Source organism: Pleurodeles waltl, chromosome 6 (assembly GCF_031143425.1).
Source record: "Pleurodeles waltl isolate 20211129_DDA chromosome 6, aPleWal1.hap1.20221129, whole genome shotgun sequence".
Lineage (NCBI taxonomy): Eukaryota > Metazoa > Chordata > Amphibia > Caudata > Salamandridae > Pleurodeles > Pleurodeles waltl.
In genome coordinates, this window is record NC_090445.1 from 659738323 (window position 1) to 659761312 (window position 22990).

General features: G+C 49.7%; 1 protein-coding gene across 4 annotated transcripts in view; it reads left to right on the plus strand.

Annotated features, from left to right (window-relative positions):
• The window catches only part of KDM5B (lysine demethylase 5B), a 768574-nt gene that overhangs the window by 671529 nt on the left and 74055 nt on the right, over positions 1-22990 (plus strand). For all 4 annotated transcript variants that reach the window (XM_069239028.1, XM_069239026.1, XM_069239029.1 and 1 more), the window contains one exon: positions 20386-20871. In XM_069239028.1, the coding sequence (XP_069095129.1) occupies positions 20386-20871 (486 nt within the window). The remainder of the gene's footprint in view (positions 1-20385; positions 20872-22990) is intronic.

A 22990-nucleotide genomic window follows, 5' to 3' on the forward strand; every position in this document is an offset into this window, starting at 1 on the left:
ATTGCAGGTAAGTACATTAGGAACTTTGAATCATTTCAATTGCATGTATACTTTTCAAGTTATTCACAAATAGCTATTTTAAAAGTGGACACAGTGCAATTTTCACAGTTCCTGGGGGAGGTAAGTTTTTGTTAGTATTACCAGGTAAGTAAGACACTTACAGGGTTCAGTTCTTGGTCCAAGGTAGCCCACCGTTGGGGGTTCAGAGCAACCCCAAAGTTACCACACCAGCAGCTCAGGGCCGGTCAGGTGCAGAGTTCAAAGTGGTGCCCAAAATGCATAGGCTTCAATGGAGAGAAGGGGGTGCCCCGGTTCCAGTCTGCCAGCAGGTAAGTACCCGCGTCCTCGGGGGGCAGACCAGGGGGGTTTTGTAGGGCACCGGGGGGGACACAAGCCCACACAGAAATTTCACCCTCAGCGGCGCGGGGGCAGCCGGGTGCAGTGTTAGAACAAGCGTCGGGTTCGCAATGGAAGTCAATTAGAGATCAAGGGATCTCTTCAGCGCTGCAGGCAGGCAAGGGGGGGCTTCCTCGGGGAAACCTCTACTTGGGCAAGGGAGAGGGACTCCTGGGGGTCACTTCTGCAGTGAAAGTCCGGTCCTTCAGGTCCTGGGGGCTGCGGGTGCAGGGTCTTTTCCAGGCGTCGGGACTTAGGTTTCAGAGTCGCGGTCAGGGGAAGCCTCGGGATTCCCTCTGCAGGCGGCGCTGTGGGGGCTCAGGGGGGACAGGTTTTGGTACTCAGTCGTAGAGTAGTCCGGGGGTCCTCCCTGAGGTGTTGGTTCTCCACCAGCCGAGTCGGGGTCGCCGGGTGCAGTGTTGCAAGTCTCACGCTTCTTGCGGGGAGATTGCAGGGTTCTTTAAAGCTGCTCCTTTGGATAAAGTTGCAGTCTTTTTGGAGCAGGTCCGCTGTCCTCGGGAGTTTCTTGTCGTCGTCGATGCAGGGCAGTCCTCAGAGGATTCAGAGGTCGCTGGTCCCTTTGGAAGGCGTCGCTGGAGCAGAGTTCTTTGGAAGGCAGGAGACAGGCCGGTGAGTTTCTGGAGCCAAGGCAGTTGTTGTCTTCTGGTCTTCCTCTGCAGGGGTTTTCAGCTAGGCAGTCCTTCTTCTTGTTGTTGCAGGAATCTAGTTTCTAGGTTCAGGGAGAGCCCTTAAATACCAAATTTAAGGGCGTGTTTAGGTCTGGGGGGTTAGTAGCCAATGGCTACTAGCCCTGAGGGTGAGTACACCCTCTTTGTGCCTCCTCCCAAGGGGAGGGGGTCACATCCCTAATCCTATTGGGGGAATCCTCCATCTGCAAGATGGAGGATTTCTAAAAGTTAGAGTCACCTCAGCTCAGGACACCTTAGGGGCTGTCCTGACTGGCCAGTGACTCCTCCTTGTTATTCTCATTATTTTCTCCGGCCTTGCCGCCAAAAGTGGGGGCCGGGGCCGGAGGGGGCGGGCAACTCCACTAGCTGGAGTGTCCTGCGGTGCTGTGACAAAGGGGTGAGCCTTTGAGGCTCACCGCCAGGTGTTACAGCTCCTGCCTGGGGGAGGTGTTAGCATCTCCACCCAGTGCAGGCTTTGTTACTGGCCTCAGAGTGACAAAGGCACTCTCCCCATGGGGCCAGCAACATGTCTCTAGTGTGTCAGGCTGCTGGAACCAGTCAGCCTACACAGATAGTCGGTTAAGTTTCAGGGGGCGCCTCTAAGGTGGTGCCCTCTGTGGTGTATTTTACAATAAAATGTACACTGGCATCAGTGTGCATTTATTGTGCTGAGAAGTTTGATACCAAACTTCCCAGTTTTCAGTGTAGCCATTATGGTGCTGTGGAGTTCGTGTAAAACAGACTCCCAGAGTATCGTTGCGATCCGGTTCGAGATAAACACACACGACGACGCATTGAACATCGAAGCGCTTCGGTGCCCTTCGGGGTAGATTTCGGCACACCGTCGGGGCCTAGTCGGCCCGACCGCGTGGAGAACAACGCCGATGGAACGTACCCCGTTTCGATTCTGCCCTGAATGCCACAACAAATATCCTTATACGGACCAACACTCGGTCTGTAACCTGTGCCTGTCACCCGAACACAGCGAAGAATCCTGTGAGGCCTGTCGGGCGTTCCGGTCCCGAAAAACTCTGCGCGACCGTCGAGCGAGAAGACTGCAGATGGCGTCCACGCCAAAGGAGCATCGACAGTTCGAGACAGAAGAGGAACAGGAGGAATCCTTTTCCATCCAGGATTCAGACTCCGACGAACTCGACAATACAAAAACTGTGAGTAAGACATCGAGATCAGAACTTAAAAAAGGCAAAAAGGCCCAGGGGACGCCACTGCCAACCGGCCATGGCTCAACCCAAATTACCGGTGACCACTCTTATGGCTACCCTGCACTTACAATGTCTAAGGTTTTGCTTAGACACTGTAGGGGTACAGTGCTCATGCACTGGTACCCTCACCTATGGTATAGTGCACCCTGCCTTAGGGCTGTAAGGCCTGCTAGAGGGGTGTCTTACCTATACTGCATAGGCAGTGAGAGGCTGGCATGGCACCCTGAGGGGAGTGCCATGTCGACTTACTCATTTTGTTCTCACTAGCACACACAAGCTGGTAAGCAGTGTGTCTGTGCTGGGTGAGGGGTCTCTAGGGTGGCATAATACATGCTGCAGCCCTTAGAGACCTTCCCTGGCATCAGGGCCCTTGGTACCAGAGGTACCAGTTACAAGGGACTTATCTGGATGCCAGGGTGTGCCAATTGTGGAATCAAAAGTACAGGTTTAGGGAAAGAACACTGGTGCTGGGGCCTGGTTAGCAGGCCTCAGCACACTTTCAATTCAAAACATAGCATCAGCAAAGGCAAAAAGTCTGGGGGTAACCATGCCAAGGAGGCATTTCCTTACAAAAGGTATTGCAGGTAAGTACTTTAGGAACTTTGAATAATCACAATAGCATATATACTTTTTACATAAAACACATATAGCTATTTCAAAAGTGGACACAGTGCAATTTTCAACCGTTCCTGGGGGAGGTAAAGTAATGTTAGGTTCGATGGCATCTGTCGCTGTAGATACACATGTTCTGCAATAGCTCGCCATCTGGTGTTGGGTCGGAGTGTTACAAGTTGTTTTTCTTCGAAGAAGTGTTTTCGAGTCACGGGACCGAGTGACTCCTCCTTCTGTGCTCATTGCGCATGGGCGTCGACTCCATCTTCGATTGTTTTCTTTCCGCCATCGGGTTCGGACGTGTTCCTGTCGCTCCGAGTTTCGGAACGGAAAGATAGCTGAAAACGGAAGATTTTCGACGGTATCGTTGCGATCCGGTTCGAGATAAACACACACGACGACGCATTGAACATCAAAGCGCTTCGGTGCCCTTCGGGGTAGATTTTGGCACACCGTCGGGGCCTAGTCGGCCCGACCGCGTGGAGAACAACGCCGATGGAACGTACCCCGTTTCGATTCTGCCCTGAATGCCACAACAAATATCCTTATACGGACCAACACTCGGTCTGTAACCTGTGCCTGTCACCCGAACACAGCGAAGAATCCTGTGAGGCCTGTCGGGCGTTCCGGTCCCGAAAAACTCTGCGCGACCGTCGAGCGAGAAGACTGCAGATGGCGTCCACGCCAAAGGAGCATCGACAGTTCGAGACAGAAGAGGAACAGGAGGAATCCTTTTCCATCCAGGATTCAGACTCCGACGAACTCGACAATACAAAAACTGTGAGTAAGACGTCGAGATCAGAACTTAAAAAAGGCAAAAAGGCCCAGGGGACGCCACTGCCAACCGGCCATGGCTCAACCCAAATTACCGGTGACCAACAATCGGCACCGAAAAAGGCCCATTCAGTGTCGAGATCGTCCGACTCCGGTCGAGACACCGGCACGCAGCCTCCTCGGGACCGAGAGAGTGCTAAAGAGAAGCATCGACACCGAGAGTTCGGTGTCGACACGGATCGACGCCGAGACAGTGGCCCCGAAGACCATAGAGGCCAAGATTTTTCGGCACAAAAGAAGAGGAAGGTTACCTTGGAGCCGAAAAGACAAACAACAGGGTTTTCGGAGCCGAAAAAAGCACCAACAGACCCAGTTTCAGGCTCCTATACTGAAGAGCATTCTATGTCTTCACAAATGAAAAAACACAGATTCGAACAGGAACTGCAATCCACTGAAGTGGATCACACGCAAAAGCGTATCTTTATTCAGCAGGGGACAGGGAAGATCAGTACCCTTCCACCTGTCAAAAGAAAGAGAACACTTCAGTTTATAGCACTAGAGGCTCCTCAGCAACAAACAGCAAAGAAGGTAACACCTCCTCCCTCGCCTCCACCTGTAACTCCGGCTTCGCCAACTTACACCCCGTCACATTCGCCAGCTCACACCGCCATGAGCCACGATGACCAAGATCAAGACGCGTGGGACTTGTACGATGCACCAGTGTCTGATAACAGCCCAGACACATACCCAACTAGGCCATCACCACCTGAGGACAGCACAGCCTATTCACAAGTGGTGGCTAGAGCAGCACAGTTCCATAATGTGGAACTACACTCTGAACAAGTAGAGGATGACTGTAAAGAAATGGCTCCCTGTTGCAGTTACCCCCCACTTTTTGCCTGATACTGATGCTGACTTGACTGAGAAGTGTGCTGGGACCCTGCTAACCAGGCCCCAGCACCAGTGTTCCTTCACCTAAAATGTACCATTGTATCCACAATTGGCACACCCTGGCATTCAGATAAGTCCCTTGTAACTGGTACTTCTAGTACCAAGGGCCCTGATGCCAAGGAAGGTCTCTAAGGGCTGCAGCATGTCTTATGCCACTCTAGAGACCCCTCACTCAGCACAGACACACTGCTTACAAGCCTGTGTGTGCTAGTGAGAACAAAATGAGTAAGTCGACATGGCACTCCCCTCAGGGTGCCATGCCAGCCTCTCACTGCCTATGCAGTATAGGTAAGACACCCCTCTAGCAGGCCTTACAGCCCTAAGGCAGGGTGCACTATACCATAGGTGAGGGTACCAGTGCATGAGCACTGTGCCCCTACAGTGTCTAAACAAAACCTTAGACATTGTAAGTGCAGGGTAGCCATAAGAGTATATGGTCTGGGAGTTTGTCAAACACGAACTCCACAGCACCATAATGGCTACACTGAAAACTGGGAAGTTTGGTATCAAACTTCTCAGCACAATAAATGCACACTGATGCCAGTGTACATTTTATTGTAAAATACACCACAGAGGGCACCTTAGAGGTGCCCCCTGAAACTTAACCAACTAGCTGTGTAGGCTGACTGGTTCCAGCAGCCTGCCACACTAGAGACATGTTGCTGGCCCCATGGGGAGAGTGCCTTTGTCACTCTGAGGCCAGTAACAAAGCCTGCACTGGGTGGAGATGCTAACACCTCCCCCAGGCAGGAGCTGTGACACCTGGCGGTGAGCCTCAAAGGCTCACCCCTTTGTCACAGCCCAGCAGGGCACTCCAGCTTAGTGGAGTTGCCCGCCCCCTCCGGCCACGGCCCCCACTTTTGGCGGCAAGGCTGGAGGGAACAAAGAAAGCAACAAGGAGGAGTCACTGGCCAGTCAGGACAGCCCCTAAGGTGTCCTGAGCTGAAGTGACTCTAACTTTTAGAAATCCTCCATCTTGCAGATGGAGGATTCCCCCAATAGGGTTAGGATTGTGACCCCCTCCCCTTGGGAGGAGGCACAAAGAGGGTGTACCCACCCTCAGGGCTAGTAGCCATTGGCTACTAACCCCCCAGACCTAAACACGCCCTTAAATTTAGTATTTAAGGGCTACCCTGAACCCTAGAAAATCAGATTCCTGCAACAACAAGAAGAAGGACTGCCTAGCTGAAAACCCCTGCAGAGGAAGACCAGAAGACAACAACTGCCTTGGCTCCAGAAACTCACCGGCCTGTCTCCTGCCTTCCAAAGAACTCTGCTCCAGCGACGCCTTCCAAAGGGACCAGCGACCTCTGAATCCTCTGAGGACTGCCCTGCTTCGACGACGACAAGAAACTCCCGAGGACAGCGGACCTGCTCCAAAAAGACTGCAACTTTATCCCAAGGAGCAGCTTTAAAGAACCCTGCAATCTCCCCGCAAGAAGCGTGAGACTTGCAACACTGCACCCGGCGACCCCGACTCGGCTGGTGGAGAACCAACACCTCAGGGAGGACCCCCGGACTACTCTACGACTGTGAGTACCAAAACCTGTCCCCCCTGAGCCCCCACAGCGCCGCCTGCAGAGGGAATCCCGAGGCTTCCCCTGACCGCGACTCTCTGAAACCTAAGTCCCGACGCCTGGAAAAGACCCTGCACCCGCAGCCCCCAGGACCTGAAGGACCGGACTTTCACTGCAGAAGTGACCCCCAGGAGTCCCTCTCCCTTGCCCAAGTGGAGGTTTCCCCGAGGAAGCCCCCCCTTGCCTGCCTGCAGCGCTGAAGAGATCCCTTGATCTCTCATTGACTTCCATTGCGAACCCGACGCTTGTTCTAACACTGCACCCGGCCGCCCCCGCGCCGCTGAGGGTGAAATTTCTGTGTGGGCTGTGTCCCCCCCGGTGCCCTACAAACCCCCCCTGGTCTGCCCTCCGAAGACGCGGGTACTTACCTGCAAGCAGACCGGAACCGGGGCACCCCCTTCTCTCCATTCTAGCCTATGTGTTTTGGGCACCACTTTGAACTCTGCACCTGACCGGCCCTGAGCTGCTGGTGTGGTGACTTTGGGGTTGCTCTGAACCCCCAACGGTGGGCTACCTTGGACCAAGAACTGAACCCTGTAAGTGTCTTACTTACCTGGTAAAACTAACAAAAACTTACCTCCCCCAGGAACTGTGAAAATTGCACTAAGTGTCCACTTTTAAAACAGCTATTTGTCAATAACTTGAAAAGTATACATGCAATTTTTATGATTTAAAGTTCCTAAAGTACTTACCTGCAATACCTTTCAAACAAGATATTACATGTAGAATTTGAACCTGTGGTTCTTAAAATAAACTAAGAAAAGATATTTTTCTATACAAAAACCTATTGGCTGGATTTGTCTCTGAGTGTGTGTACCTCATTTATTGTCTATGTGTATGTACAACAAATGCTTAACACTACTCCTTGGATAAGCCTACTGCTCGACCACACTACCACAAAATAGAGCATTAGTATTATCTCTTTTTGCCACTATCTTACCTCTAAGGGGAACCCTTGGACTCTGTGCATACTATTCCTTACTTTGAAATAGTGCATACAGAGCCAACTTCCTACATTGGTGGATCAGCGGTGGGGTACAAGACTTTGCATTTGCTGGACTACTCAGCCAATACCTGATCACACGACAAATTCCAAAATTGTCATTAGAAATTCATTTTTGCAATTTGAAATTTTTCTAAATTCTTAAAAGTCCTGCTAGGGCCTTGTGTGTTAAGTCCCTGTTTAGCATTGTCTTTTAGAGTTTAAAAAGTTTGTTAAAAGTTTGAAATTAGATTCTAGAAACAGTTTTAGATTCTTTAAAAAGTCTTCCAACTCTTAGCAAAATAATGTCTGATACAGAGATGAATGTGGTGGAACTCGACACCACACCTTACCTCCATCTTAAGATGAGGGAGCTAAGGTCTCTCTGTAATATAAAGAAAATAACCATTGGCTCCAGACCTACCAAAATTCAGCTCCAGGAGCTGTTGGCAGAGTTTGAAAAAGCCAACCCCTCTGAGGATGACTTCACAGAGGAAGAAATTAGTGACTTGGAGGGCAATTCCCCCCTTCCAGTCCTAAATAGGGAGACCAGGGCCTCTCAAGCCCTGTCTCCAAAAATGATAGTCAGAAATGTTGCTTCCCTCACAGGAGGGTCCAGCATTTCTGAAATCACTGAGGATGCTCTCAGTGAAGATGACCCCCTGTTAGCCAGGATGGTCAAAAGATTGGCTTTGGAAAAGCAGCTCCTAGCCATAGAAAGGGAAAGAAAAGAGATGGGCCTAGGTCCCATCAATGGTGGCAGCAACTTAACTAGGGTCAGAGATTCTCCTGACATCCTAAAAATCCCCAAAGGGATTGTAACAAAATATGAAGATGGTGATGACATCACCAAATGGTTCACAGCTTTTGAGAGGGCTTGTGTAACCAGAAAAGTGAACAGATCTCACTGGGGTGCTCTCCTGTGGGAAATGTTCACTGGAAAGTGTAGGGATAGACTCCTCACACTCTCTGGAAAAGATGCAGAATCTTATGACCTCATGAAGGGTACCCTAATTGAGGGCTTTGGATTCTCCACTGAGGAGTATAGAATTAGATTCAGGGGGGCTCAAAAATCCTCGAGCCAGACCTGGGTTGATTTTGTAGACTACTCAGTAAAAACACTGGATGGTTGGTTAACTGGAAATGAAGTGTGTGACTATGTTGGGCTTTATAATTTGTTTATGAAAGAACACATTTTAAGTAACTGCTTCAATGAAAAGTTGCATCAGTATCTGGTAGACCTAGGTCCAATTTCTCCCCAAGAATTGGGAAAGAAGGCAGACCACTGGGTCAAGACTAGGGTAACCAAAACTTCCACTGGGGGTGACCAAAAGAAAGGGGTTACAAAAACTCCCCAGGAGAAAGTGGGTGACACTAGAAACAAAGAAAAAGAGTCCTCTGTAGGCCCCCAAAAACCAGAACAGGTGGGTGGGCCCCAAGACACAACCCAAAACAAAGGTGGGTACCAGGGTAAGAACTGGGATGCCACTAAGGCCTGGTGCCACAACTGTAAACAGTCTGGGCACCACACCAAGGACACTTCTTGTCCCAAAAACAAACCCCAGAACAAAATTCCTGGGGTAACCAGTGTAGCCATGGGAGATGACTCCTCAGATGAGGAGGTCTTCCTAGCCTTCAACTGGAAACAGGGCCCAACAGGTGAGTTGGAGATTCCAGAGGGAAGTAGACACTTCCACCACCTACTGGTGAATGGAATCCCAACCACTGCCCTGAGAGACACTTGTGCCAGTCACACTATTGTGCATGACAGGCTGGTGCTCTCAAACCAGTACATCCCAGGTGAGACTGCCAGGGTAAGAGTTAGCCTAGACAGGGTCACTAAGAGGCCTGTGGCTTTAGTGCCCATAGAAGTGGGTGGCACTCTTAGCTGGAGAAGGGTAGTAGTCAGTACAGACCTCCCCCTTGATTGTCTCCTTGGAAATGACTACCCAGAGGTTAGTCAGAGCCCAAGAGAGAAACTGGTCCAGTGCCAGTCCTCTCCCAAGGATTCTGGAAGTCCTGCCTCTGCAGTAAATGCAAGCAGGCCCCAGAAGAAGAAGAAAAGAAAACAGAGTAGGAAGGGTGGACAACCTTTAGCCAAGGTTACAGCAAGCCAAGGAGATTCTGCTCCATTACGGGAGAACTCCAAAAATGGCCCTGATAAAGTCCAACCTGACCCACAAGAAGTCCTGGCTAGTCAGGCAACTGTTAAACCTGAGTGGGTGGCTCCTCAGCTAACAGAAGAAAGAGTGGAAGAAGGGTGTTTACTACAAGATGTGGTAACCCCCCACTCCAATACAGCAGACAGGCAACCTGAACCCCAAAAGGCCTGTAACTTAGCCCCTTCCCTTTTAGGTGAAGAGCTAAAGGTGTGGTTCTGGGCACTGACAGCTGTCAGTGGCCTCTGCTGGGTGTTAGCCTTTATGGCTGCACTATCCTTAGCATGGTGGTCTGACCCCATGCCAAATAGCAAGTTAGGCCCCCTGACCCTATTGGTCATGGTGGGGTTACTCCAGCTCTGGGTAACCTCTCTGGGTAAGCTAGGGGTGACCCTGGCCAAGATAAGGTTAGCAGAGGTGGACACCTCTAAGACCAAAATAGAAAGAATGGGTGGAGACATTGAAGAGGCAGACAAGAGGCAATTCAGACTAGGTCCTATCACTGTGGAAGTGGGTCAGTTCCCCAAAGGGAATGACCTGAACAGAAGGATGTAAGGCAGAGTAGGCCCTGCAACTAACCAGCCTATTTCTCCTACTCTTCCTCGCCTGACAGACTAGGAAGACTCTCCCAGCTTGGGCTGAGTCTCCTGGCCTGTGGGCTGGGGGGGGCTTGTGTAAAGAAATGGCTCGCTGTTGCAGTTACCCCCCACTTTTTGCCTGATACTGATGCTGACTTGACTGAGAAGTGTGCTGGGACCCTGCTAACCAGGCCCCAGCACCAGTGTTCCTTCACCTAAAATGTACCATTGTATCCACAATTGGCACACCCTGGCATTCAGATAAGTCCCTTGTAACTGGTACTTCTAGTACCAAGGGCCCTGATGCCAAGGAAGGTCTCTAAGGGCTGCAGCATGTCTTATGCCACCCTAGAGACCCCTCACTCAGCACAGACACACTGCTTACAAGCCTGTGTGTGCTAGTGAGAACAAAATGAGTAAGTCGACATGGCACTCCCCTCAGGGTGCCATGCCAGCCTCTCACTGCCTATGCAGTATAGGTAAGACACCCCTCTAGCAGGCCTTACAGCCCTAAGGCAGGGTGCACTATACCATAGGTGAGGGTACCAGTGCATGAGCACTGTGCCCCTACAGTGTCTAAACAAAACCTTATACATTGTAAGTGCAGGGTAGCCATAAGAGTATATGGTCTGGGAGTTTGTCAAACACGAACTCCACAGCACCATAATGGCTACACTGAAAACTGGGAAGTTTGGTATCAAACTTCTCAGCACAATAAATGCACACTGATGCCAGTGTACATTTTATTGTAAAATACACCACAGAGGGCACCTTAGAGGTGCCCCCTGAAACTTAACCAACTAGCTGTGTAGGCTGACTGGTTCCAGCAGCCTGCCACACTAGAGACATGTTGCTGGCCCCATGGGGAGAGTGCCTTTGTCACTCTGAGGCCAGTAACAAAGCCTGCACTGGGTGGAGATGCTAACACCTCCCCCAGGCAGGAGCTGTGACACCTGGCGGTGAGCCTCAAAGGCTCACCCCTTTGTCACAGCCCAGCAGGGCACTCCAGCTTAGTGGAGTTGCCCGCCCCCTCCGGCCACGGCCCCCACTTTTGGCGGCAAGGCTGGAGGGAACAAAGAAAGCAACAAGGAGGAGTCACTGGCCAGTCAGGACAGCCCCTAAGGTGTCCTGAGCTGAAGTGACTCTAACTTTTAGAAATCCTCCATCTTGCAGATGGAGGATTCCCCCAATAGGGTTAGGATTGTGACCCCCTCCCCTTGGGAGGAGGCACAAAGAGGGTGTACCCACCCTCAGGGCTAGTAGCCATTGGCTACTAACCCCCCAGACCTAAACACGCCCTTAAATTTAGTATTTAAGGGCTACCCTGAACCCTAGAAAATCAGATTCCTGCAACAACAAGAAGGACTGCCTAGCTGAAAACCCCTGCAGAGGAAGACCAGAAGACAACAACTGCCTTGGCTCCAGAAACTCACCGGCCTGTCTCCTGCCTTCCAAAGAACTCTGCTCCAGCGACGCCTTCCAAAGGGACCAGCGACCTCTGAATCCTCTGAGGACTGCCCTGCTTCGACGACGACAAGAAAGTCCCGAGGACAGCGGACCTGCTCCAAAAAGACTGCAACTTTATCCCAAGGAGCAGCTTTAAAGAACCCTGCAATCTCCCCGCAAGAAGCGTGAGACTTGCAACACTGCACCCGGCGACCCCGACTCGGCTGGTGGAGAACCAACACCTCAGGGAGGACCCCCGGACTACTCTACGACTGTGAGTACCAAAACCTGTCCCCCCTGAGCCCCCACAGCGCCGCCTGCAGAGGGAATCCCGAGGCTTCCCCTGACCGCGACTCTCTGAAACCTAAGTCCCGACGCCTGGAAAAGACCCTGCACCCGCAGCCCCCAGGACCTGAAGGACCGGACTTTCACTGCAGAAGTGACCCCCAGGAGTCCCTCTCCCTTGCCCAAGTGGAGGTTTCCCCGAGGAAGCCCCCCCTTGCCTGCCTGCAGCGCTGAAGAGATCCCTTGATCTCTCATTGACTTCCATTGCGAACCCGACGCTTGTTCTAACACTGCACCCGGCCGCCCCCGCGCCGCTGAGGGTGAAATTTCTGTGTGGGCTTGTGTCCCCCCCGGTGCCCTACAAAACCCCCCTGGTCTGCCCTCCGAAGACGCGGGTACTTACCTGCAAGCAGACCGGAACCGGGGCACCCCCTTCTCTCCATTCTAGCCTATGTGTTTTGGGCACCACTTTGAACTCTGCACCTGACCGGCCCTGAGCTGCTGGTGTGGTGACTTTGGGGTTGCTCTGAACCCCCAACGGTGGGCTACCTTGGACCAAGAACTGAACCCTGTAAGTGTCTTACTTACCTGGTAAAACTAACAAAAACTTACCTCCCCCAGGAACTGTGAAAATTGCACTAAGTGTCCACTTTTAAAACAGCTATTTGTCAATAACTTGAAAAGTATACATGCAATTTTTATGATTTAAAGTTCCTAAAGTACTTACCTGCAATACCTTTCGAATGAGATATTACATGTAGAATTTGAACCTGTGGTTCTTAAAATAAACTAAGAAAATATATTTTTCTATACAAAAACCTATTGGCTGGAGTTGTCTCTGAGTGTGTGTACCTCATTTATTGTCTATGTGTATGTACAACAAATGCTTAACACTACTCCTTGGATAAGCCTACTGCTCGACCACACTACCACAAAATAGAGCATTAGTATTATCTCTTTTTGCCACTATCTTACCTCTAAGGGGAACCCTTGGACTCTGTGCATACTATTCCTTACTTTGAAATAGTGCATACAGAGCCAACTTCCTACAATGACTTTTTATTTAACACCCTCTCCTCCACCCACAGCTCCTACCAAAGCCTGCCTATGCTCCCAGGCATGCTACGCCATGCAAAGGAGATCTTCAAGGAACCAGTTAAAAGTAGGGCAGTAACGCCTAGAGTGGATAAAAAGTATAAGGCGCCTCCTACGGACCCTGTATTCATCACCTCTCAGCTGCCACCAGACTCTGTGGTGGTAGGGGCTGCCAGAAAACGGGCAAATTCACACACTTCTGGGGATGCACCTCCCCCAGATAAAGAAAGCAGAAAGTTCGATGCAGCCGGGAAGAGGGTCGCTGTCCAAGCAGCAAACCAGTGGCGCATCGCAAACTCACAAGCGCTGCTAGCGCGATACGACAGAGCCCACTGGGATGAGATGCAGCATCTCATTGAACATCTCCCAAAAGATCTACAAAAAAGAGCAAAACAGGTTGTTGAGGAGGGTCCAAACATTTCCAACAATCAAATACGCTCCTCTATGGATGCAGCAGACACAGCCGCAAGGACCATTAATACGTTGGTTACCATCCGTAGGCACGCATGGCTCAGAACGTCTGGATTCAAGCCAGAAATTCAGCAGGCAGTACTTAACATGCCAGTAAACGAAAAACTTCTGTTCGGTCCGGAGGTGGACACAGCCATAGAAAAGCTCAAAAAGGACACTGACACTGCCAAGGCCATGGGCGCACTCTACTCCCCGCAGAGCAGAGTATCTTATACCACCTTCCGCCAAAACACCTTTTAGAGGAGGGTTTCGGGGTCAGGCCACACAAGCTAGTACCTCACAGTCCGCACCGTCCACCTACCAGGGACAGTACAGGGGAGGCTTTCGGGGCCAGTATAGAGGAGGGCAATTCCCTAGGAATAGAGGAAGATTTCAAAGCCCCAAAACCACTACCAACAAGCAGTGACTCACACGTCACTCACCCCCCCCCCACACAACACCAGTGGGGGGAAGGATAAGTCAATATTACGAAGCATGGGAGGAAATAACTACAGACACATGGGTCCTAGCAATTATCCAACATGGTTATTGCATAGAATTCCTGCAATTCCCTCCAGACATACCACCAAAATCACAAAATTTATCAAAACACCATTCACAGCTTCTAGAGATAGAAGTTCAAGCACTACTGCAAAAAAATGCAATAGAATTAGTACCAAGCACACAAATAAACACAGGAGTTTATTCACTGTACTTTTTGATACCAAAAAAGGACAAAACACTGAGACCAATTCTAGACCTCAGAGTAGTAAACACATTCATCAAATCAGACCACTTTCACATGGTCACACTACAAGAAGTGTTACCATTGCTCAAAAAACACAACTACATGACAACACTAGACCTCAGTCGCATATTTCCATATACCAATACATCAATCACACAGAAAATATCTAAGGTTTGTATTCAAAGGAATACATTACCAATTCAAAGTATTGCCTTTTGGTTTAACAACCGCTCCAAGAGTATTCACAAAATGCCTAGCAGTAGTCGCTGCACACATCAGAAGGCAGCAAATACATGTATTCCCGTATCTAGACGACTGGCTAATCAAAACCACTTCGCTCACACAATGCTCAAACCACACAAATCAAGTCATACAAACCCTCTACAAACTAGGGTTCACCGTCAACTTTGCAAAATCCAACATTCAGCCAAGCAAAGTACAGCAATATCTAGGAGCCATAATAGACACGACAAAAGGAGTAGCAACGCCAACTCCACAAAGAATTCACAATTTCAACAGAGTCATTCAACACGTCTCCAAATCAGACAATACAAGCAAGAACAATACTACAGCTCCTAGGCATGATGTCCTCATGCATAGCCATTGTCCCAAACGCAAGACTGCACATGAGGCCCTTACAACAGTGCCTAGCCTCACAGTGGTCTCAAGCACAGGGTCACCTTCTAGATCTGGTGTTAATAGACCACCAAACTTACCTCTCGCTTCTATGGTGGAACAGTATAAATTTAAACAAAGGGCGGCCTTTCCAAGACCCAGTGCCACAGTACGTAATAACAGATGCTTCCATGACAGGGTGGGGAGCACATCTCAATCAACACAACATAAGAGGACAATGGAACATACATCAAACAAAACTGCATATAAATCATCTAGAATTATTAGCAGTTTTTCAAGCACTAAAAGCTTTCCAACCAATCATAATCCACAAATACATCCTTGTCAAAACAGACAACATGACAACGATGTATTATCTAAACAAACAAGGAGGAACACATTCAACGCAGTTAAGCTTATTAGCTCAAAACATATGGAAGTGGGCAATCCACCATCAAATTCGTGTAATAGCACAGTTTATTCCAGGGATCCAGAATCAACTGGCAGACAATCTCTCTCGAGATCACCAGCAAGTCCACGAATGGGAAATCCACCCACAAATTCTAAACACCTACTTCACACTCTGGGGAACACCTCAAATAGACTTATTTGCAACAAAAGAGAACGCAAAATGCCAAAACTTCGCGTCCAGATACCCACACAAGCAATCCCAAGGCAATGCCCTATGGATGAACTGGTCAGGAATATTTGCTTACGCTTTTCCTCCTCTCCCTCTCCTTCCTTATCTAGTAAACAAATTGAGTCAAAACAAACTCAAACTCATTTTAATAGCACCAACGTGGGCAAGACAACCCTGGTACACAACACTGCTAGATCTCTCTGTAGTACCCCACATCAAACTGCCCAACAAACCAGATCTGTTAACGCAACACAACCAACAGATCAGACACCCAGATCCAGCATCGCTGAATCTAGCAATCTGGCTCCTGAAATCCTAGAATTCGGACACTTACAACTTAGCCAAGAGTGTATGGAAGTCATAAAGCAGGCCAGAAGGCCATCCACTAGACACTGCTACGCAAGTAAGTGGAAAAGATTTGTTTGTTACTGCCATCATAATCAGATACAACCACTACACGCAACTCCAAAACATATAGTAAATTACTTGCTCCATTTACAAAAAGCAAAGCTAGCCTTCTCTTCTATTAAAATACACCTTGCAGCAATATCTGCATACCTGCAGACTACCTATTCAACTTCCTTGTATAGGATACCAGTCATCAAAGCATTCATAGAAGGTCTTAAAAGAATTATACCACCAAGAACACCACCTGTTCCTTCATGGAACCTAAACGTGGTCCTAACAAGACTCATGGGCCCACCTTTCGAACCCATGCACTCTTGCGGAATACAATTCCTAACCTGGAAAGTTGCCTTTCTCATCGCCGTTACATCTCTAAGAAGAGTAAGTGAAATTCAAGCGTTCACAACACAAGAACCTTTTATACAAATACATAAAAATAAGGTCGTCCTACGACCTAATCCTAAATTTTTACCAAAAGTTATTTCACCGTTCCATCTAAATCAAACGGTAGAACTACCAGTTTTTTTCCCACAGCCAGATTCTGTGGCTTAAAGAGCACTACATACATTAGATGTCAAAAGAGCATTAATGTACTACATTGACAGAACAAAGAACATCAGAAAGACTAAACAGCTATTTATTGCATTCCAAAAACCTCATGCAGGTAACCCAATATCAAAACAAGGTATAGCCAGATGGATAGTTAAATGCATCCAAATCTGCTACCTTAAAGCAAAAAGACAACTGCCCATTACTCCCAGGGCACATTCAACAAGGAAAAAAGGTGCTTCAATGGCCTTTTTAGGAAACATCCCAATGCATGAAATATGTAAGGCAGCCACATGGTCTACGCCTCACACATTCACCAAACACTACTGTATAGATGTGCTATCCGCACAACAAGCTGCAGTAGGTCAAGCTGTATTAAGAACTCTATTTCAGACAACTTCTACTCCTACAGGCTAAACCACCGCTTATGGGGAAATAACTGCTTACTAGTCTATGCAGAACATGTGTATCTACAGCGACAGATGCCATCGAACTGAAAATGTCACTTACCCAGTGTACATCTGTTCGTGGCATCAGTCGCTGAGATTCACATGTGCCCACCCACCTCCCCGGAAGCCTGTAGCAGTCCAGAAGTTACCTTCAATTTTGTACATTTGTATATATATTATTTAAACCTTTAATAGGTACATACTTACACATTTCATTGCGCGGGCACTATTACTATAGTACAACTCCTACCTCACCCTCTGCGGGGAAAACAATCGAAGATGGAGTCGACGCCCATGCGCAATGAGCACAGAAGGAGGAGTCACTCGGTCCCGTGACTCGAAAACACTTCTTCGAAGAAAAACAACTTGTAACACTCCGACCCAACACCAGATGGCGAGCTATTGCAGAACATGTGAATCTCAGCGACTGATGCCACGAACAGATGTACACTGGGTAAGTGACATTTTCAATTTTGCCCGCAAGTAAACCACCTACGGAGTTCAAATTGGGGTCCAAGGTAGCCCACCGTTGGGGGTTCAGAGCAACCCCAAAGTCACCACACCAGCAGCTCAGGGCCGGTCAGGTGCAGAGTTCAAAGTGGTGCCCAAAGCACATAGGCTTCAATGGAGAATGGGGTGCCCCGGTTCCGGTCTGCCAGCAGGTAAGTACCTGCGTCTTCGGAGGGCAGACCAGGGGGGTTTTGTAGGGCACTGGGGGGAACACAAGTCAGCACAAAAAGTACACCCTCAGCGGCACTGGGGCGGCCGGGTACAGTGTGCAAACACGCGTCGGGGTTTCAGTGAGAGACCAAGGGGTCTCTTCAGCGGTGCAGGCAGGCAAGGTGGGTGCTCCTCGGGGTAGCCACCACCTGGGCAAGGGAGAGGGCCTCCTGGGGGTCACTCCTGCACTGGAGTTCCGATCCTTCAAGTCCTGGGGCTGCGGGTGCAGGGTCTTTTCCAGGCGTCGGGATTTCAGAGTCAGGCAGTCGCGGTCAGGGGGAGCCTCGGGATTCCCTCTGCAGGCGTCGCTGTGGGGGCTCAGGGGGGACAACTTTGGTTACTCACAGTCTCAGAGTCGCCGGGGAGTCCTCCCTGAAGTGTTGTTTCTCCACAAGTCGAGCCGGGGGCGTCGGGTGCAGAGTTGCAAGTCTCACGCTTCTGGCGGGAAACGCTGTTGTCTTTAAGTTGGTCCTTTGGAAACAAAGTTGCAGTCATGGGTGAACAGGGCCGCTGTTCTCGGGAGTTTCTTGGTCCTTTTAGAGCAGGGCAGTCCTCTGAGGATTCAGAGGTCGCTGGTCCTGGGGAAAGCGTCGCTGGAGCAGTTTTCTTCCGAAGGGAGGAGACAGGCCGGTAGAGCTGGGGCCCAGGCAGTTGGTGTCTCCGTCTTCTCTGCAGGGTTTTTCAGCTCAGCAGTCCTCTTCTTCTTAGGTTGCAGGAATCTGAGTTCCTAGGTTCTGGGGAGCCCCTAAATACTGAATTTAGGGGTGTGTTTAGGTTGGGAGGGCAGTAGCCAATGGCTACTGTCCTTTAGGGTGGCTACACCCTCTTTGTGCCTCCTCCCTGAGGGGAGGGGGGCACATCCCTAATCGTATTGGGGGAATCCTCCATCTCCAAGATGGAAGGTTTCTAAAAGTCAGAGTCACTTCAGCTCAGGACACCTTAGGGGCTGTCCGGCTGGCCAGTGACTCCTCCTTGTTTTTCTCATTATCTCTCCTGGATTTGCTGCCAAAAGTGGGGGCTGGGTCCAGGGGGCGGGCATCTCCACTAGCTGGAGTGCCCTGGGGCATTGTAACACGAAGCTTGAGCCTTTGAAGCTCACTGCTAGGTGTTCCAGTTCCTGCAGGGGGGAGGTGTGAAGCACCTCCACCCAGAGCAGGCTTTGTTTCTGTCCTCAGAGAGCACAAAGGCTCTCACCGCATGGGGTCAGAAACTCGTCTCTCAGCAGCAGGCTGGCAGAGACCAGTCAGTCCTGCACTGAACAATTGGGTAAAATACAGGGGGCATCTGTTATATGCCCTCTGTGTGCATTTTTTAATAAATCCAACACTGGCATCAGTGTGGGTTTATTATTCTGAGAAGTTTGGTACCAAACTTCCCAGTATTCAGTGTAGCCATTATGGAGCTGTGGAGTTCGTTTTTGACAGACTTCCAGACCATATTCTCTTATGGCTACCCTGCACTTACAATGTCTAAGGTTTTGCTTAGACACTGTAGGGGCATAGTGCTCATGCACCTATGCCCTCACCTGTGGTATAGTGCACCCTGCCTTAGGGCTGTAAGGCCTACTAGAGGGGTGACTTACCTATGCCACAGGCAGTGTGAGGTTGGCATGGCACCCTGAGGCGAGTGCCATGTCGACTTAGTCATTTTATCCCCACTAGCACACACAAGCAGTGTGTCTGTGCTGAGTGAGGGGTCCCCAGGGTGGCATAAGATATGCTGCAGCCCTTAGAGACCTTCCCTGGCATCAGGGCCCTTGGTACCAGGGGTACCAGTTACAGGGGACTTACCTGGATGCCAGGGTGTGCCAACTGTGGAAACAATGATACATTTTAGTTGAAAGAACACTGGTGCTGGGGCCTGGTTAGCAGGGTCCCAGCACACTTCTCAGTCAAGTCAGCATCAGTATCAGGCAAAAAGTGGGGGGTAACTGCAACAGGGAGCCATTTCTTTACACCAGCACACACAAGCTGGCAAGCAGTGTGTCTGTGCCGAGTGAGGGGGTCCCCAGGGTGGCATAAGATATGCTGCAGCCCTTAGAGACCTTCCCTGGCATCAGGGCCCTTTGTACCAGGGACTTACCTGGATGCCTGGATGTGCCAATTGTGTAAAACAAAAGTACAGGTTAGGGAAAGAACACTGGTGCCTGGTTAGCAGGCCTCAGCACACTTTCAATTCAAAACATAGCATCAGCAAAGGCAAAAAGTCAGGGGGTAACCATGCCAAGGAGGCATTTCCTTACAATGAGAGTATGAGATGGGTGTAGACCTGAATAGTGTAGTGTTCCTTTTCACTGTTTATTTTGTATTTTATGTACTTTGTCTTAATGATACTGTTCATGGAGCAGATGTTGTAATTTTGTCCATGAGCCTCACAATCACATCAAATTAATGTCTGGCAGCAAGATTCCATGATCATGAGCTCCCTCACTGGCAGTCTGGAAAATCCATTACTGAGCTGTATTGCACAAATGAGCAGTGGTCCTATGATGACCAATTTTGTTCCACCTACCACTTTGAGTATGCCTGGGGGTCTGCCCTAGCTACCCCAGAGTATCAGGTGCCTAAGAGAAGCCTCTTGCCTATCCAGTTGGTCATGTAACAGTTTCAACAGTAGGAGTCACAGAGGTACTGCCTAATGACGCCAAGAAAAGCCTGCATCGTAACTTCTGAGATAAGCTGGACCCACAGAGACACTTACAAAATTTATATTTGTTTCTTTGAGCAATTGAATTTCATCAGAAGACACCAAAGTGGGTGGCTACTGTTTGTGCTTAAATTAGGTAACTTCCAGTTTTGTTGCATTGCCATATTGAGTTACCACTCAAGGGTTAAGTTTGCTGCATACATCCTCCTCCGTTTGTGCTAGTGTGATCTTTATTGTATTATGTTGTCTGATTCCAGAGACCTAGACCTGTGGTGCCCTCATAGGAGGTCAAGTAGACACTTTGCCCATTTTGCATTTGATTTACATTTTCTGAATTGGATTCAGATGTTGAATGTGCAAGTTTACTATTTAATGCATTGTTTATTCAATTTTCAGATGGCCACCTTGGGCGAAGCTCGTCTGAGGGAGATGGAAGCCTTGCATGCTCTAAGAACCTTAAATGAACAGAAATTGCTGTCCAGTGAGGAGGACTTGGATTGGAGAGTGTGTGTTTGTCAAGAAGCTCCAGCTTCTCCTATGATACAATGTGAACTCTGCAGGGGTTCATTCCACACACGTTGTGTTACCTTGCCCAGTGTGCAGCAGGGACAGAGGGTGTGGCTGTGTCCTCAGTGTCATAGATCACAGAAACCACCTTTAGAAAAGATTCTGCCTTTGCTTGCTTCTTTGCAGCGCATCCGCGTGCGGCTCCCTGAGGGGGATGCTCTGCGCTTCATGATAGAGCGCACTGTGAACTGGCAGCATAGAGCACAGCACATACTATCTTCAGGAAACATTGCACTGTTACTGGACAGTTGTGGCACAGGCCAGTTGTACAACAGATGGCAAGCTACAGCAGGACAGCTTCCAGAGACGAACAAGGTAAGAACAGTCTCCGTTTGATATCTACTCAGTATCACCTGTTCATTTCTTTAGTTGCTGTAGCGCCTAATTATCCCTACAGTAGTTAATTCTTTTATGTACTTAGTGTAATATTTTGTCTGATAGAGACATCTAGCCATAGTTTCCTTTCCTTTAAATTCTTCCACAGGTGCCAGACTGGATCTGGAAACATTTTTTTCCCCCCAGTATGTCTGCGAGTCAGAAGAGGGCGTCGCTTGACTCCGTAGTGATGTCGCACACTGGATGGGACATCTACGGAGTACATATAAGTTCGATGGCATCTGTCGCTGTAGATACGCATGTTCTGCAATAGCTCGCCATCTGGTGTTGGGCCGGAGTGTTACAAGTTGTTTTTCTTCGAAGAAGTCTTTCGAGTCACGGCACCGAGTGACTCCTCCTTTTGTCTCCATTGCGCATGGGCGTCGACTCTATCCTCGATTGTTTTTTTTCCGCCATCGGGTTCGGACGTGTTCCTGTCGCTCCGAGTTTCGGAACGGAAAATTAGCTAATTTCGGAAGATTTTCGTCGGTATTGTTGCGTTCGGGATCGGCGTACTTACATTCAACACCGCATCGAAGATCGAAGAGCTCCGGTGCCCTTCGGGGTAGTTTTTTCGATCCTCCGTCGGGGCCTGGTCGGCCCGACCGCGTGCTGAAGAACGCCGATGGAACGGACCCCGTTTCGTTTCTGCCCCAAATGCCACAATAAATACCCCTACACAGACCAACACTTGGTCTGCAACCTGTGCCTGTCACCTGAGCACAGCGAAGACACCTGCGAGGCCTGTCGTGCGTTCCGGTCCCGAAAAACACTCCGAGACCGTCGAGCCAGAAGACTTCAGATGGCGTCCGCACCGACAGCCCAACGGGAGTTCGAGGAACAGGAAGAGGAAGGTACCTTCTCGATCCAAGACTCAGACTCCGAAGGATTCGACGATACACAAACCGTGAGTAAGACGTCGAAAACCACACAAAGAAACATTTACAAGGCCCAGGGGACGCCACTGCCACCAGGCCATGGCTCGACCCATAAATTCGGTGACCGACCGTCGGCACCGAAAAAGGCCCAAACAGTGCCGAGATCGTCCGACTCCGGTCGAGACACCGGCACGCAGCCTTCTCGGGACAGAGAAAGTGCTGGAGACAAGCCTCGACACCGTGATGCCGGTGTGGACACGGCTCGACGCCGAGACAGCGGCACCGAAACAGATCGACGCCGAGAGGTTTCGGCCCCGAAAAGGAAAAAAGTCACCTCGGAGCCGAAAAAACACGCAGACAAAGTTTCGATGCCGAAACAAACTGCAAGCGACCCAGCTTCAGGCTCTTATACAGAAGAGCACTCGCTAACCTCCCAAATGCAGAAGCATAGGTTTGAGGAAGAGCTACAAGCAACTGATGTGGACCATACGCAAAAGCGTATCTTCATTCAGCAGGGGACAGGAAGAATAAGCACCCTTCCCCCCATTAGGAGAAAGAGGAGGTTGGAGTTCCAGACGGAACAAACACCACAACCAAAAGTGGTGAAAAGAGTTACACCACCACCCTCTCCTCCGCCCGTGATTGACGTTTCACCAGCACAAACTCCATCACACTCCCCAGCTCACACCACCATGAGCCAGGGTGACCAAGATCAGGACGCATGGGACCTATACGACGCCCCAGTGTCAGATAACAGTCCGGAGGCATACCCTGCGAAGCCATCTCCACCAGAAGACAGCACCGCGTACTCTCAAGTGGTGGCTAGAGCAGCACAATTTCACCACGTAAGCCTCCACTCAGAACAGGTCGAGGATGATTTCTTATTCAACACACTCTCCTCCACCCACAGCTCATACCAAAGCCTGCCTATGCTCCCTGGTATGCTCCGGCACGCAAAAGACATCTTTAAGGAGCCGGTTAAAAGTAGGGCAATCACACCAAGGGTAGAAAAAAAGTATAAGCCGCCTCCTACGGACCCGGTTTTCATCACTACACAGCTGCCACCAGACTCTGTCTTTGTAGGAGCAGCTAGGAAAAGGGCCAACTCTCACACATCTGGAGATGCACCACCCCCAGATAAAGAAAGCCGCAAGTTTGATGCAGCTGGTAAAAGAGTCGCA